Source organism: Plasmodium yoelii, assembly GCF_900002385.2.
Source record: "Plasmodium yoelii strain 17X genome assembly, chromosome: 13".
In the NCBI taxonomy this organism is placed as follows: Eukaryota; Apicomplexa; class Aconoidasida; order Haemosporida; family Plasmodiidae; genus Plasmodium; species Plasmodium yoelii.
Window position 1 is genome coordinate 3,015,184 of NC_036185.2, and position 18,067 is coordinate 3,033,250.

Consider the following 18,067-nt stretch of genomic DNA (forward strand, 5'->3'; position numbering starts at 1 on the left):
TATATTATATATTATAAGAAACAAGTATATAAATATTTAATATATTTTAAAAAATTATTATTTATATGGTTTTAAGGATTATAATAATAATAAAACTTTTTTATTTTTAAATTTATACAGTATTTAAGTTTTAGTAAGTTGTTTTTATTCTATATTAAAGCATATCTATAAGTATATATTTTTTAAATTCATTATAAAAGTATATTAATTTTTATAATAAAGTTATACCAAATGTTAGCAAGAATAGTATTTTTTGTATAAAATGTATTAAGCAACCCTATATTTAAGGTAATTTAGATAAATGTCATAAAATAAGTATAATATGATTTTAGTAATACTACTATATTATTATTTTATATGAAGTTAAAATTAAGAATATATCTAACGAAAGATAATTAGTATGTAAAGAGCTTAAGTAAATATAACATATATTTATGCAATATATATAAATAACATCATCCCACATAATCTCCAAATTATAACGGAATTTCATTATAATGCCTGTTTATCTGGTATATATCCTTTTTCTTACATTATTTGGATGTTACATTAACTATAAATTATATTAATTTTCATTTTAGTAACATTTATATTAATACATTCTTTTGTTTAATTCGTAAAATATATTCGTAGTGTGATGGAATTAATTTGATGGATCGTGGTATTCTCTTCGATCAAGCTTCTCAAAATTATACGTTAGATGGAAGTCATACCGAAATGCATTGTCCTGATAATAAGTGTGATGATGATAACAAAAAACTTAGTTCTGCTTTTATAGCATTTATAGCTTTCTTTAATGGTGCTGGTATTGATGAGAATTTAGATAGTGATAAAATTGCTGAATACGCTATTTTATGGTTAGGTCACAAACTGAATCAAAAAAAAGAAAATGAAACTACCACATTAAACGATTTTTATACTAAACATGTAAAAACAAATAGTCATTATAATCAGAAAATAAATACTAATAGTAGTAATAAGATTAAAAAGAATGATATAGAAAACAAAATAAACTCGATGAATATTGGTATTAAAGATATGTCTAATTTTTATGAAGTATTTAAATTATTATGTAAGATGGATGGTGAACTTGATCCAAAAAAAAAACCCCAATGCAATAAATGTTTAGAAAGTGCTAGAGAATTTTTTGAAAAATGTGAAAAAGTTAAAAATGCTTTTGATATTAATAAAGGAAGTTCTTATTTACAACTATTGTCTATTTTATCAAATGATTATAAACAATTTAAAGAGAAATATAAAAAGGTTGTATGTAGTAATGTCGAATTCCTTGAAACTTGTTCACGAAGTTCAGTGACAGAAAGTCCAGTGACAAAATGTCAAGTGACAGAATGTCCAGTGACAAAATGTCAAGTGACAGAATGTCCAGTGACAAAATGTCAAGTAACAGAAAGTCCAGTGACAAAAAATACACTAATTATAATTGCAATTATATTTGTTGCAGCATCAATTTTATTGGGAGTTTCTTATAAGGTAAATAATAAGGAATTAAAAAAAAATATTATATATATGTAAACATTAACGAACAACCGTACGCTTCTTAACATTTTATATTAGTATTCGTTATTTGGATTTCGGAAACGATCTCAAAAACAACATTTAAGAGAAAAGCTAAAAAAGTAAAGAATAAACTGATCATTAATATATCCCCCTGAGAATAATGGTCATTATACTTTAAGATATTTTTATATTTGAAAATAACAAATTTTTATCAAAAATGTTTCATAATTTTTATATAGTTTTTATTTTGTGGGGTACACCTAAGTATTATATCTTTATTTAATTTTTTATAATTTGAACACTAATTTAATATATGTACGATCCCGTATGTTTAATCACGAGGTGAAGTTTAAATATGCAACAAAAAAAAGGAGTACTGCCATCAATATGAAAGGGAGCACATAACATTTTTTCATAAATTACAATATATGTAATTGAGTGTTCATTCCGATTTAATATGATTAAAAAAATGTCTATATTGCACATATTAATTCGTATTAGTCAACATCATAATTGTCTATTATATAAAATTTGTTAATCTGCGGTTATATCGAATAATTCATAACGCAATGTTTCTTTATTTGATAAAACATTTTATTTAGTAAAAGTTATTATTTGTATCATATTTATTTTAGTTTAAATTATATTACGCCAACATAACTGTAATAATAGATATTCATAAAATATAGATGCATGGAATATCGACCGAGAATCGACAATATAACATTGTCTATAAAATATTATTACGCTTCTAACATTTTTTAAGTTTTAATTGTAGTTACTATTCTCTTGTATCTTACATTTGTATTAATAGAAGTTTATTTATACGCTTTAATTTATCATAAAGGTATAACATTATATTAATCACTATTAATTTGGAAACTTTATAGTTTTGAGGTATAAATAATTATATTTTAAAATAGTTAAAAATAAAATATAAGTACATAATAAAATTTAATGTTATAGTTTGATATAATGCTTATAAACAATATATTACATAAAATTAACGTTATTATTCTAATATATATAATATTGTATCAATGACAAAACTGAAATATGATAAATTTGTGAAACATATACAATTACATATTAATGGGAAGTATAATGGTATGTAATAATTAATTTAATTTGAATTAATAATATTTTTATTAGGTTGTTACATATATAAAATTCACAAATATATTGTTATTGCTAAATAATATGTTCTAAATACTATACTTTAAAACAATGAAACAAAAAAATTACTAATTGATTTAAAGTATTTTGATTAAGCGCATTAATTATTCCGCTGTACTATACAGTGATATAGCAGTAATAAAAATAGTAATAGCAATAGATAAAGTATTAAATACGAAAAAATCATTAAATTTATTTGATTTGAATACGTTGATATATATTAATTATATATATTATTAAACTTGTAATAAGAATAAAATTGCATGCATACAATATAAAATGTAATATTATAATATTCATTTAAATATGATTTAATGCTATAATATTAGAATTAATACTACAAAGAAAATTAATATTAATAATTGTATCGTTTTTCATTATAAAACTAAATATAGTTTATTATAAAATATAAAAGCAAACTATATATTTAGAAAATAATTCTAAGCCATTTTTAATGAATAATTTTAATATATATACATAATTTAAAGCTTTAATGTTAAAATAATACAAGATATAATTAGTTATATAGAATAGGTAAATCTTATATGGCTACATCATTGTCTTAAAAAAGCATACTTCCCTTATCTCTCCTATCTAAAATGCAAATATATCAACCTAATTACACATAGTTTTTTATTATACTTTAAAATTTACATCAACACTTATTAATTTGTTAATATTTAATATATACTAAGTATTATTTTAAAAACAATAGGCATTTAAAGACTTATTTAAGATTATAAATACGGGTCCAATGCTAATTCTCGTTTTAAACCGTGAGAAATATGTGCAAAATATATTATAAAATTACCTAATAAGGTATATTTTTAAATTGAAATATATAGGAATAAAAATATTACTACTTAATTCATTAAATTTATTTTTTAATTTATCTATATTAAATAAAAACAATATTAAAATTATGTACATGCAATTAAAAAAGGGAGCAATGCAACTTATTTTATAAATGTTATAATTTTAATAAAATATTGGTATATATTATAAGAAACAAGTATATAGTATTTAATATATTTTAAAAAAAGACTATTTATATGCTTTTAAGGATTATAGTAATAATATAATTTATTATTTTTTAAATTTATACAGTATTTAAGTTTTAGAAGGGGAATCATTAAAACAGAAGATATAATATATTCCTTTTATATGTTCAAACATACTTTAATTCATTATAAAAGTATATTCATTTTTATAATAAAATTATATTAGATGTTAATAAAAATAGCATTTTTTGTATAAAATGCATCATATTTACATTTAATCAAAAATGTATTATAAGCACCCCTCTATTTAAGGTAATTAAGCTAATTATCATAAACATAAATAAAACCTTTTTTAGCAATAATATTATTTTATTATTCTATATTAATTTAATTATTGAAAAACATATAATATATTTAACTACAGACACTTGTTATATATAGGATTAAAGTATTTGCATCATATACTGGGGTCAGTGTATATAAAACAACCTGATTCTACTCAATTACAAATACAAAATGAAATTTCATCACAATGGATAAAAATCTGGTAAATGCATTTATTAATAATAATAATAATTTCCTTTACATTTGTTGATATTGTATTATATTTAAATATCATTAAACTTTATTTTAATAAAATGTTCAATAATATACATTTCTAATAAATGTTTTTAAATCTTTTCCTAGTGTGAAAAGTTCGAGAATGTATGGGAAGATTTCCCCGATACATTGACCGATGATGGAAAGTATCAACTTAAAGATACAACTTTTTTAAATAGTTATTGTGATGGTAATAAATGTGATAGTAATCTCGAAAAAATTAATGCCGGATTTTTTTATTTGCTTAATCAATTCTTGGGGAGTTATGGGTCATCGTATTATGCGCAAAATAATATAAATGTTGTTGATTATACTATTCTATGGTTAAGTTATATGTTAATCCTAAAGGAAAATTCATATAAAGATAGTATAAAACATTTTTATACCACATTTATAAATAATAATGCAAAATATAAAAGTACTGTAGACAATGTTGAAGGTTGTCGTACTTTTAAGGATATTATAGAAAAAAGACACAATTTGATGAATAAGGACATGGATAAAAATAGTATATCTACATTGTATGATGCATTTAAATTATTATGTAAAATGTATACTGATTTTAATAAAGACACGTCAAATTGCAAAAAATGTTCGGAAAAAGCTAATGAATTTGTTGAAAAATATAAAAAACTTAATGAAGATCCTAATAATACTAATGGCAGTTCATATAATAAAATGTTGTCTACTTTATTAACTGATTATAATAAATTAAAAGATAAATGTAACGGTAATTCATCCTTCCCATCGATAGAAACAATGCAAAATTCTGGACTAATTTCTGAAGATACATCATCAAGTTCGTCGATAGGAAACAAATTAATTTCAGTTTTATCGGTATTTGGTGCAATAGCATTTCTTTTAGGAATTTCTTATAAGGTAAATAATAAGGAATTTAAAAATTATTTTCATTATATATATGAAAAATTAACAAAAAAATGTACATTTCTTAACATTTTATATTAGTATTCGTTATTTGGATTTCGGAAACGATTTCAAAAACAAAAATTAAGAGAAAAAATAAAAACTATAAAGAAGAAAATGAATCATTAATATGTGATTCGAAGAGTAGTGATAATTCCAGGAATAGTAATAATGATTTATATATGTTAAGAAACTGTCTATTTCGAAGTAATTTTTTATCATAGTTTTTATATTGTTTTATGTTGTGGAACCCATATTCTGGTTAGGATTAAGTATTATATTGTATTTATTTTTTTATAACTTGAAGACTAATTTAATATATGTATAATTCCGTATGTTTAATCTCAACCTGAAGCCCAAATATGCAACAAAAAAGGGGATATAGCCATTAATATGAAAAGAGTAGCATAACATATTTTATAAGTTATAATACTTATGTCTAATTCGTTCATATATATTTATTTCTAATTTTTGGTTAACTATATTTAAGAACCCTTATTATATATTATATAAGACTTGTAAACCCCAAATTATATTGAATTATGCATAACACAATATGTTTCTTTATTTCATGAACAGTTTTATTTAGCAAAACTTCTATCACGTTTTACAATTATTTTGATTTAAATTATATTATGCCAATTGAACGGTAATAATAGATAGTCAAAAAATATAGATGCATGGTATATCGATCGAGAATATAACATAGTCTATAAAATATTATTATGCTTCTAACAATTTTTTAATACATAAAGAATACACTATATACACAATATATTTTAAGTTTTAATTATAGTTACTATTCTCTTTTGTATTTTACATTTGATTAAAATTAGTAATAATAAAAGTTGTTTTATGCTCCTTAATTTATTGCCATAAGGTATAATAATAGATTAATTAATATTAATTTTTAAGCTTTATAGTTTTTAAGTATAAATATATTACATTTAAAATTTAAAAAAAATAAAATATAAGTATATTAATAAATTTTAATATCATATTTTATTATAATAATTATAAATAATATGATAGATAGAACTAAAGTTATTATTTATACCTATACATATAATATAACAAAATACTCTACCAATAAATAATACTGAAATATTGTTTATTGTGGAAAATTTATATAATTAAATATTAATATTATTGAAAAGACACATCATAATAACATTATGATAATATAATTTTTATATATTTGTTAAAAATCGAATTTAGGATTTGTAGTTTTATATTATAAAAAACTGGATAAATAGAGAAAAGGGTAAAGACTCAAATAATGTTAAATTCAATTTTATAATTCCATATTAACGCGAATTATGTTATCATTGTTTAATGATTAATAATTTTTTTAATTTAAAATAGGATTGTTTTACCGTAGAATTAATAAAATATGGAATTTTTAATAAATTATTTGAATATAAATACATTGATAACAATAACAGTAAAATATATAAGATAAAAATGAACAATGCATAACATTTAGCGAATATTTATATAAATTTATATATTAAAATGGCAAATATATCTTATCTCTCTCCTCTTAAAGAACAATTTAACAACTTAATTAAACATAGTTTCTATTATACTTTAAGATTTGCATCAATACTTATTTATTTGTTAATATTCACTAAGCATTATTTTAAAAATAATATGCATTCGAAGACTTATTTAAGGTTATAAATACGGGTTCAGTGCTAATTATCGTTTTAAACCGTGGGAAAGATGTGCAACATGTATTCTAAAATTACCCAATAAGGTATATTTATAAATTGAAGTATATAAGAATAAAAATAAAGTTATTGGAAACATTAAAATGGATTATGAATTTATTTATGTTCATTAAAAACAATATTAAAATTATGTACATGCAATTAAAAAATGGGACGATGCAACTTATTTTGTAAATGCTATAACTTTATAAAAATAAAAGTTATGTAATATTAGAAACAAGTATATAAGTATTTAATATTTTTTAAAAAATGACTATTTATATACTTTTAAGGATTATAGTAATAATATAATTTTTTATTTTTTAGATTTATACAGTATTTAAGTTTTAGTAAGTTGTTTTTATTCTATATTAAAGCATATCTATAAGTATATATTTTTTAAATTCATTATAAAATTCCTTAATATTTTATAATAAAATTATGTAGAATGTTATTAGTAATAATTATTTTATGCATAAATTGTATTATATATACAATGATAAAAAATGTATTAAACACCCCCAAAATAAGGCAATTGATCTAACTGCCATAAAAGTATATATTGTTCCATATTAACTTTAAATTGAAATTAATAACAATAAAAACATTTTTATCTACAGATAATTGCTGTATATAGGGTTAAATAATTGTATTACCTATTTTAGTATGTATATATATATATATATAATATGATACACCCTTAACCTATAGATTATAAATTATATTCTATCATAATGGATGATGATATAGTATATACACTTTTTTATATTATATTTCCTATAAAGTTCATTAATTTTTATTTTAATAAAATTTTCTTAATACATATTTTTATCAATTTTTTTTAAATGGTTTCTTAGTGTTTAAACTTTGATCTTTTGAGGGTTTATTTACCTGATAATTTGGAAGAAAAACCGTCAGGCTTTTTTAATGATTTTGGTAGTGTCAATAATTACTGCCCTAATAGTTACTGCAATACCGATCTCGATAAGATTACGGCTGGATTCTTATTGTTATTTGAAAAAAATTGTTCTAAATTCAAAAATACAAATTCTGATGAAAATAATACTAATGCAATTTTTCTATATATTATTTCATGGTTAAGTTACAAATTAAATCAAATCACAGGCCATAGTTTCACTAAAGTAAGCGATTTTTATACTGAATATGTAAATAATCAAACTTATACTAATCTTATACTAAATGCTAATAAATGTACAAATATTAAGGATATAATAAATAAAAAAAGTGATTTGTTGAATATTAATATTCAAGAGATGGCTAAATTTTATGAACCATTCAAATTATTATGTAGTATGTATGATAATGCTACAAGGAATATATATGACAACACACTATCAGATAATGCTATTCATTTTTTGAATAAATATACAGATCTCAACGATTATTATAATATTGAAGATACCATACATAGTAAAATATTGTATGCTTTATTAACTGATTATAATAAATTAAAAACTAAATGTGCTAACAGGACTACTAATCCTATACAATTACCAAGTCTTCCAACAGGAAGAGCAACAAAATCATTTTTACGAAATTCATCTATGCAAATTTCAGTAATTCCAATGACATTTATTTTTTTTGGATTAATCATCTATTTAGGAATTGTATATAAGGTAAATAATAAATCAGACGAAAATATAATATTTAAAATATATATCATTACTACAAAATTAACATTTATTTTTTACTATTTTTATATTAGCGTTCATCATTTGACTTTAGGAAAATGATTCAAAAACTCAATTTAAGAATCAAAAAAATAAAGAGGAAAATAAGTCATTAACATGTGATTCGAAGAGTAGTGACTATTTCAGGAATAGTAATAATTATTAATATATTTTAAGAAACTGTTTATTTGAAAGTAATTTGTGATCATAATGTTTGTGTTTATAAGAATATTTAAATAATGAATTAATAAAATATAATTTTATATATGTATATTTATTGTATTTTTGTATGTTTTTGCATAATTTTTATATAGTTTTTATGTTGTGTATCAGGATTGAAATTATTTTTGTCGAATCCATATTCGTGTTCGAGTTAAGTATTATATCTTTATTTATTTTTTTATAATTTGAACACTGATTAAATATATATACCACCCTCGTTTGTTTAATCATTATCTGAAATTCAAAAGTCCAAATATGCAACCAAAAAGGGGGATAAGCTAATATGAAAGAGTTCGTATAACATATTTTATAAGTTATAATACTTATGTCTAATTCGTTCATATATATTAAATGTGGGAATATTATAACTTTGTATTATATATTTTATTGCTATTTGTTGACTAACTATACATAAGAACGCGTATTATCTATGTATAAAGTTTGTTAATCAAAGGGTGTATCTTGAATTATGCATGCCATAATATATTTATTTGATGAACCATTTTATTTAGTAAAACTTATTATTTGTATCATATTTCTTTTAATTTAAATCGTATTTTGATAACCGAACAGTATAATAATTATATATATCAGAGTATAAATTATAATTTGATTTATATTGAATATTCCTCTACATTATAATATTCCTTCAGATTAATGGGTATATTTTTATTATTAATTAAATATATTACCAATATATAATAGATAGTAATAAAATATAGATGCATGGAACATCGATTAAGAATCGACAAAATGACATTGTCTATAAAATATTATTATCCTTCTAACATTTTTAGTAATACATAAAAAATACACTATAGATATATATATAATAAATTTATAAATTATAAATATATATAATACTTATTTTTTTCATTTCAATACTTTGCATTTATGTTAATTTTTTAATTTATATTGATAGAAATATTTCTCTATATATTAATTTATTTACTATAAAGGTATAATATTATATTAATCACTATTAATTTTTAAATTTTAAAGATATGAAGTATAAATAAATTATATTTTAAAAAGTTAAAAGAAAAAATATAAGTATATTAATAAAATTTAATATTATAGTTTGTTCAAATAATTATAAATAATATGATATATAGAATGCGTTACTATTATATGACTATACATATAATATAATAAAATACTCTACTAATAACCAATATTGAAACATTGCTTTATTGTGGAAACTTTATATAATTAAATATTAATTTTATCGAAAAGACACATAATCATACATTATAAAGGTATCAATGTTATATATTTTGTTAAAGATCCAATTTGGGATTTGTAGTTTTATATTATAAAAAATTGGATAAATAGAGAAAAGGCGAAAGACTCAATTAACGTTAAATATTTTTTTATTATTCCATATTATATTATCATTGTTTAATGAATCGTCATTTTATAATCAAAATTAGCATTGTTTTATCGTAGAATTAATAAAATATAGAATATTAATAAATTATTTGAATTTGTATACATTGATAACTATAAAAATAAAATATATAAAATAAAAATGAAATATGTAGAGAATTTAGCGAATATTTATCTAAATTTATATATTAAAATAACAAATATATCTTATCTCTCTCCTCTTAAAGGTAATATAACAACCTAATTAAACATAGTTTTCTATTATACTTTAAAATTTGCATCAATACTTATTTATTTGTTAATATTTACTAAGCATTATTTTAAAAACAATCTACATATAAAAACTTATTTAAGCTTACAAATACGGATTCAGTGCTAATTGTTTTAAAGAACGGAAATTATGCATAAAATAAAATATAAATTTCCCAATAAGGTATACATATAGATTGGAGTATATACAAATAAAAAAGGGTTATTTAATGCATTAATTTTTTTTTTAATTTCTATATATTAAATAAAAACAATATCAATTTATATAACTTGTATAGAAAATGAAACAATGCAACTTATTTTGTAAATGTTATAATTTTAATAAAATATTGGTATATAGTATTAGAAACAATAACATAAATATTTAATATATTTTAAAAAATAACTATTTATATACTTCAAGGATTATAGTAATAATATAATTTTTTATTTTTTTAGATTTATACAGTATTTAAGTTTTAGAATTTAAATCATTAAAACATAAAATATAAATAGATTCCTTTTCTATGTTCAAACATACTTTAAATTCATTATAAAAATGTATCAATTTTTATAATAAAGTTATACCATATTTTATTAACAATAGTCTTTTTGTATAAAATGCATCATATATTTAATCAAAAGTTTGTTAAGAATCCCTCTATTTATGGTAATTTAGGTAATTATCATAAACTGAAATAGAGCGTTTCTTTGTAATAATATTATTATATTATTCTATATTAATTTAATTATTGAAAAACTTATAATATATTTAACTACAGACAGTTGTTATATATTGGGTTAAAGCATTTGCGTCACATATTTGGTGTATCGTATATAAAATAACATGATTCTACTTAATCTACAAATATAAAATGAAATTTCATCATAATGGATGCCGAAATAGTATATGCACTTTTTAATAATAATAATAATAATAATTTCCTTTATATTTTTTGATATTATATATAAATATCATTAAACCTTATTTTAATAAAATTTTCAATAATACACGTTTTTATTAATTGTTTTTAAATGTCTTCTTAGTGTAAAAAGTTCCAGAATGTAAGGGAATGGTTACCCCATGAATTGATTGAAGGAAATTATAAAAATATTGATGATGATCGTTTGAAAAAATATTGTACTAATAATTGTGATAATAATCTCGATAAAATTAGTGCTGGATGTTTATATTTTTTTGATACATTCTTTAAGGATGTTTCTGCGTTTGAGATGGCTGCAAAGAGTAACATAAATACTGTTGAATACATTTTGATATGGTTAAGTTATATGTTAAACCTGATCAAAACTAAAGAAAACAACAGTATAGATAGTTTTTATAAAACATATGTAAAGGATGGTGATAAGTATACTAATAATATAAATTATATTAGTGGTTATAATTGTTATAAGGATCTTATAGATAGAAATGATTATTTTTTAAGTATGGATATGAGCATTATATCTAAATTATATGATGCATTTAATACATTATGTGACATGTATAATGAACTTGCTACAAACAACTCAAATTGTGCGAAATGTTTGGAAAAAGCTCGTCAATTTGTTGACAAATATGAAAAATTTAACATAGATCATAACATTAATGAAGATAACTCCTATTCTCATGTATTTCTTACTTTATTAATTGATTATGATAATTTAAAAAAAAAATGTAAAAATTTTCCATCCATTCCAGGGATAATAAACGAGAATTCTGAACAAAGATCTGAAGTTACATCAGGTTCATCGATAGCAATCAAATTAATTCCAATTTTATCGATATTAGTTGCAATAGCAATTTTTTTAGGAATTTCTTATAAGGTAAATAATAAGGAATAAAAAAAAAAATTATTATATATATGCAAACATTAACAAAATTATACGTTTTTTAACATTTTATATTAGTATTCGTTATTTGGATTTCGGAAACGAGTTCAAAAACAATATTTAAGAGAAAAAATAAAAAACATAAAGAAGAGAATGAATAAATAATATATGATTCAAAGAGAATGCCTATTTAAGGAATAGTAATAATGATTTATATATTTTAATAAATTGTCTATTGGGGAGTATTTTTTGGATAATTTTTATATAGTTTTTATGTTGTCGAACCCATATTCGAGTTAGTGTTAAGTATTATATTTTTAATTTTTTATAATTTGAACACTAACTAAATATATTTACTATACATGTATGTTTAATCACGAAATGAAGTCTAAATATGCACTCCAAAAGGAACATAGCCATTAATATGAAAAGGGTCATATAACATTTTTTCATAAGTTATAATATATATAATTGAGCGTTCATATCGATTTAATATGATTAAAAAAATATATCTATATTGCATATATTAATTTATATTATGATATATCATAATATATTTCTTTATTTGATGAAACATTTTATTTAGTAAACTTATTATTTGTATCATATTATGTTAATTTAAATCGTATTTTGATAACAGAACTGTAATAATATATATTAATAAAATATAGATGCATGTAATATCGATCGAGAATCGACAGTACAACATTATCTATAAAATATGTTTTATACATCTAACATTTTTAGTAATACATAAAAATATGCATATTAATAAAAAATTAAATTATAGATGTATTTATACTATTCTTTTAATTTTCAATTGTATTTAGTTCATTTTATGCTAATATTTTAAGTTCGAATTATAGAAATAGTTCTATATATTTTAATTTATTTACTATAAAGATATAATATTAGATTAATCACTATTGATTTTGAATTTTAAAGATTTGAGGTATAATATATTATATTTAAAATAGTTAAAAAATAAAAGTAAATTAATAAAATTTGATATAATATTTTGTTTTAACAAATGCAAATAATATGATAGATATAATGCGTTATTATTATATACCATGTATATAATATAATAAAATACTATACCAGTAACTAATATTGAAATGTTGTTACATTATGGAACCTTCATATAATTAAATATTAATATTAATTTTATCGAAAAGACGCATAATGATACATTATAATAATATAATTTTTATATATTTGTTAAAAATTAAATTTGGGATATGTGATTTTATATTTTAAAAACGTGAATCAATGGAGAAATGACTAAAAACTCAATTAGTATTAAATTTTATTTTATTATTGTTTAATTAATCGTATTTAATCACAAATAGTATTATTTTACCATAGAACTAATAAAATATAGAATTTATAATAAATGATTAGATTGTATATACATTGATAATTATAACAATAAAATATATAAGATAAAAATAAACAATGTAGAAAATTTAACGAATATTTATCTAAATTTATATATTAAAAGAGCAAATATATCTTATCTCTCTCCTCTTAAAGTGAAATATAATAACCTAATTAAACATAGTTTTTTATTATACTTTAAAATTTCCATCAATACTTATTTATTTGTTAATATTTACTAAGCATTATTTTAAAAATAACATGCATTCAAAGACTTATTTAAGCTTATAAATAGCATAATAAGTATTGGTTCAGTGCTAAATGTTGTTTTGACAGTGGAAAATATGCGTAAATATATTGTAAAATTACTCAATAATGTATATTTATAAATTGAAATATATAGGAATAAAAATAATGTTATTGGACTCATTAAAATGAATTATGAATTTATCTACATTCATTAAAAACAATATAAATTAATATAATTTGCATATAGATGTAAGTAAAATAACTTAATTTGAAAATACTATATTTTTAATAAAACTGTGGTTTATTGTATTAGAAATAAGTATGTAAATATTTAATATATTTAAAAAAATGACTATTTATATATTTTAAGGATTATAGTAATAATATAATTTTTAACTTTTTAGATTTATACAGAATTTAATTTTTTGAGGAACAATCATCAAAACATAAGATATAAATATATTCCTTTTCTATGTCCAAGCATACTTTAAATTCTTTATAAAATTATATTAATTTTTATAATAAAGTTATACCATATTTTATTAATAATAGTCTTTTTGTATAAAACTCATTACATATATATTTAATAAAAATTGTATTAAGCAACTCTCTATTTAAGGTAACTTAGCTAATTAGCATATACACAAATAGAACATTTCTTTAGTAATAACATTATTTTACTATTCCATATTAATTTAATTATTGAAAACATATAATATATTTAACTACAGACAGCTGTTATATATTGGGTTAAAGTAATTCGTCACATATTTGGTTCAATGGATATAAAAAGAGAATGATTCTACTTAATTTAAAAATCAAAAATAAAACCCCATCAAAATGAATAAAACGATGGTATATTTATTTTTTAATAATAATATTTCCCTTTATATTTTTTGATATAGTATTATATATATCATTAAACTTTATTTTATAAGAGTTTCATTAACATATTTTTATTATACTTTTTTAAATGTTTTTTTAGTGTAAAAAGTTCCAGGATGTAAGGAACGCGATTTCCGATGAATTGGGTGATAATAAAACGTATCAATTTAAAGATAATATTTTTTTAAATAATTATTGTGATAATGTTGATTTTTCAAGTAGTTTTTGTAATAATAATTTTCAAAGTGATTTCGATAAAATAAGTGCTGGATGTGTATATTTGTTGGATGAATTCATTAAGGAATGTGGTGTGGATCCCTCTCTTGCAAAAAATAACATCAATATTGTTGATTACATTTTGATATGGTTAAGTTATATGATAAACCTGAAATATAGTGAAGAAGAAAACATTATAACGTGTTTTTATAGTGCATACATACATGAGTGTGATAAGTATAAAAAGAAAATAGATAAATTAACTGATTATAAGGATTATAAGGATATTATAGATAAAAAATGGTATTTGTTGAATATGGATAGTAATAATGCATCTAAATTTTATAAAGCATTTAAATTATTATGTGAAATGTATACTGATTTTGATGAAAAAAAGAAAGATTGCACAAACTATTCGGAAAAAGCTAATGAATTTGTTAAACAATATGAAGAACTTTACGAGGAATATAATAGCACTAATGACAGTTCATATAAACAAGTATTGTGCACTTTATCAACCGATTATGATAATTTAATAAAGAAATGTAATGATACTCAGTGTTGCAAATCTTCATCCCTTCCAACGATAGAAACAGAAAAAATTCCTGGTTCAGGGTTTAGGGTTCAGGGTTCAGGGTTTAGGGTTCAGGGTTTAGGGTTCAGGGTTCAGGGTTCAGGGTTTAGGGTTTAGGGTTCAGGGTTCAGGGTTTAGGGTTCAGGGTTTAGGGTTCAGGGTTTAGGGTTCAGGGTTAGGGTTCAGGGTTTAGGGTTCAGGGTTCAGGGTTCAGGGTTCAGGGTTCAGGGTTTAGGGTTCAGGGTTTAGGGTTCAGGGTTCAGGGTTCAGGGTTCAGGGTTTAGGGTTCAGGGTTCAGGGTTCAGGGTTTAGGGTTTAGGGTTCAGGGTTCAGGGTTCAGGGTTCAGGGTTTAGGGTTCAGGGTTTAGGGTTCAGGGTTCAGGGTTTAGGGTTTAGGGTTTAGGGTTCAGGGTTTAGGGTTTAGGGTTCAGGGTTTAGGGTTCAGGGTTCAGGGTTCAGGGTTCAGGGTTTAGGGTTCAGGGTTCAGGGTTTAGGGTTCAGGGTTCAGGGTTTTAGGGTTCAGGGTTCAGGGTTCAGGGTTCAGGGTTCAGGGTTCAGGGTTTAGGGTTCAGGGTTCAGGGTTTAGGGTTTAGGGTTCAGGGTTCAGGGTTCAGGGTTTAGGGTTCAGGGTTCAGGGTTTAGGGTTCAGGGTTTAGGGTTCAGGGTTTAGGGTTCAGGGTTCAGGGTTTAGGGTTCAGGGGTTCAGGGTTTAGGGTTCAGGGTTCAGGGTTTAGGGTTCAGGGTTTTAGGGTTTCAGGGTTTCAGGGTTCAGGGTTCAGGGTTCAGGGTTTAGGGTTCAGGGTTCAGGGTTTAGGGTTCAGGGTTTAGGGTTCAGGGTTTAGGGTTCAGGGTTTAGGGTTCAGGGTTCAGGGTTCAGGGTTTAGGGTTCAGGGTTCAGGGTTTAGGGTTCAGGGTTCAGGGTTTAGGGTTCAGGGTTCAGGGTTCAGGGTTCAGGGTTTAGGGTTAGGGTTCAGGGTTTAGGGTTCAGGGTTTAGGGTTCAGGGTTCAGGGTTTAGGGTTCAGGGTTCAGGGTTTAGGGTTCAGGGTTTAGGGTTCAGGGTTTAGGGTTCAGGGTTCAGGGTTTAGGGTTCAGGGTTTAGGGTTCAGGGTTTAGGGTTCAGGGTTAGGGTTCAGGGTTTAGGGTTCAGGGTTTCAGGGTTCAGGGTTTAGGGTTCAGGGTTCAGGGTTTCAGGGTTCAGGGTTCAGGGTTTAGGGTTCAGGGTTCAGGGTTAGGGTTCAGGGTTCAGGGTTTAGGGTTCAGGGTTTCAGGGTTTAGGGTTCAGGGTTCAGGGTTTAGGGTTCAGGGTTTAGGGTTCAGGGTTCAGGGTTCAGGGTTTAGGGTTCAGGGTTCAGGGTTCAGGGTTTAGGGTTCAGGGTTCAGGGTTTAGGGTTCAGGGTTCAGGGTTTAGGGTTTCAGGGTTCAGGGTTTAGGGTTCAGGGTTTCAGGGTTTAGGGTTCAGGGTTTAGGGTTTAGGGTTCAGGGTTTAGGGTTCAGGGTTTAGGGTTCAGGGTTTAGGGTTCAGGGTTTAGGGTTCAGGGTTCAGGGTTTAGGGTTCAGGGTTCAGGGTTCAGGGTTTAGGGTTCAGGGTTCAGGGTTCAGGGTTTAGGGTTCAGGGTTCAGGGTTTAGGGTTCAGGGTTCAGGGTTCAGGGTTCAGGGTTTAGGGTTCAGGGTTCAGGGTTTAGGGTTCAGGGTTCAGGGTTCAGGGTTTAGGGTTTAGGGTTCAGGGTTCAGGGTTCAGGGTTCAGGGTTCAGGGTTCAGGGTTCAGGGTTCAGGGTTTAGGGTTCAGGGTTCAGGGTTCAGGGTTTAGGGTTCAGGGTTCAGGGTTTAGGGTTCAGGGTTTAGGGTTCAGGGTTCAGGGTTTAGGGTTCAGGGTTTAGGGTTCAGGGTTTAGGGTTCAGGGTTTAGGGTTCAGGGTTCAGGGTTAGGGTTCAGGGTTCAGGGTTCAGGGTTTAGGGTTCAGGGTTAGGGTTCAGGGTTCAGGGTTTAGGGTTCAGGGTTCAGGGTTCAGGGTTCAGGGTTTAGGGTTCAGGGTTTAGGGTTCAGGGTTTAGGGTTCAGGGTTCAGGGTTTAGGGTTTAGGGTTCAGGGTTTAGGGTTCAGGGTTCAGGGTTTAGGGTTCAGGGTTTAGGGTTCAGGGTTTAGGGTTCAGGGTTCAGGGTTCAGGGTTTAGGGTTCAGGGTTCAGGGTTTAGGGTTCAGGGTTTAGGGTTCAGGGTTCAGGGTTTAGGGTTCAGGGTTTAGGGTTCAGGGTTCAGGGTTTAGGGTTCAGGGTTCAGGGTTCAGGGTTAGGGTTCAGGGTTTAGGGTTCAGGGTTAGGGTTCAGGGTTTAGGGTTCAGGGTTTAGGGTTCAGGGTTTCAGGGTTTAGGGTAGGGTTCAGGGTTCAGGGTTTAGGGTTCAGGGTTCAGGTTAGGGTTCAGGGTTTAGGGTTCAGGGTTCAGGGTTTTAGGGT

At 24.2% G+C, this 18,067-nt stretch overlaps 5 protein-coding genes across 5 annotated transcripts; all 5 read left to right on the plus strand.

Moving 5' to 3' along the window:
• Positions 1–497: 497 nt before the first annotated feature.
• Positions 498–1,641, plus strand: PY17X_1374300 (PIR protein; the record flags this gene model as incomplete). The annotated part of the gene is made up of 3 exons (XM_022957369.1): positions 498–512; positions 634–1,491; positions 1,576–1,641. The coding sequence occupies 3 exons, from the start codon at positions 498–500 to the stop codon at positions 1,639–1,641; spliced, it is 939 nt and encodes a 312-aa protein (XP_022813797.1).
• A 2,586-nt stretch (positions 1,642–4,227) lies between these two features.
• On the plus strand, positions 4,228–5,348 carry PY17X_1374400 (PIR protein; the record flags this gene model as incomplete). Its single annotated transcript, XM_022957370.1, has 3 exons — positions 4,228–4,242; positions 4,383–5,174; positions 5,262–5,348. 3 exons carry the CDS (start codon positions 4,228–4,230, stop codon positions 5,346–5,348), a joined length of 894 nt encoding a protein of 297 aa, XP_022813798.1.
• Positions 5,349–7,665: 2,317 nt separating this feature from the next.
• On the plus strand, positions 7,666–8,738 carry PY17X_1374500 (PIR protein; the record flags this gene model as incomplete). Its single annotated transcript, XM_022957371.1, has 3 exons — positions 7,666–7,680; positions 7,789–8,568; positions 8,658–8,738. The coding sequence occupies 3 exons, from the start codon at positions 7,666–7,668 to the stop codon at positions 8,736–8,738; spliced, it is 876 nt and encodes a 291-aa protein (XP_022813799.1).
• A 2,635-nt stretch (positions 8,739–11,373) lies between these two features.
• PY17X_1374600 (uncharacterized protein) lies at positions 11,374–12,477 on the plus strand (the record flags this gene model as incomplete). The annotated part of the gene is made up of 3 exons (XM_723431.1): positions 11,374–11,388; positions 11,530–12,306; positions 12,391–12,477. The coding sequence occupies 3 exons, from the start codon at positions 11,374–11,376 to the stop codon at positions 12,475–12,477; spliced, it is 879 nt and encodes a 292-aa protein (XP_728524.1).
• Positions 12,478–14,781: 2,304 nt separating this feature from the next.
• Positions 14,782–15,733, plus strand: PY17X_1374700 (PIR protein; the record flags this gene model as incomplete). Its single annotated transcript, XM_022957373.2, has 2 exons — positions 14,782–14,796; positions 14,927–15,733. 2 exons carry the CDS (start codon positions 14,782–14,784, stop codon positions 15,731–15,733), a joined length of 822 nt encoding a protein of 273 aa, XP_022813800.2.
• Between the last annotated feature and the right edge of the window lie 2,334 nt (positions 15,734–18,067).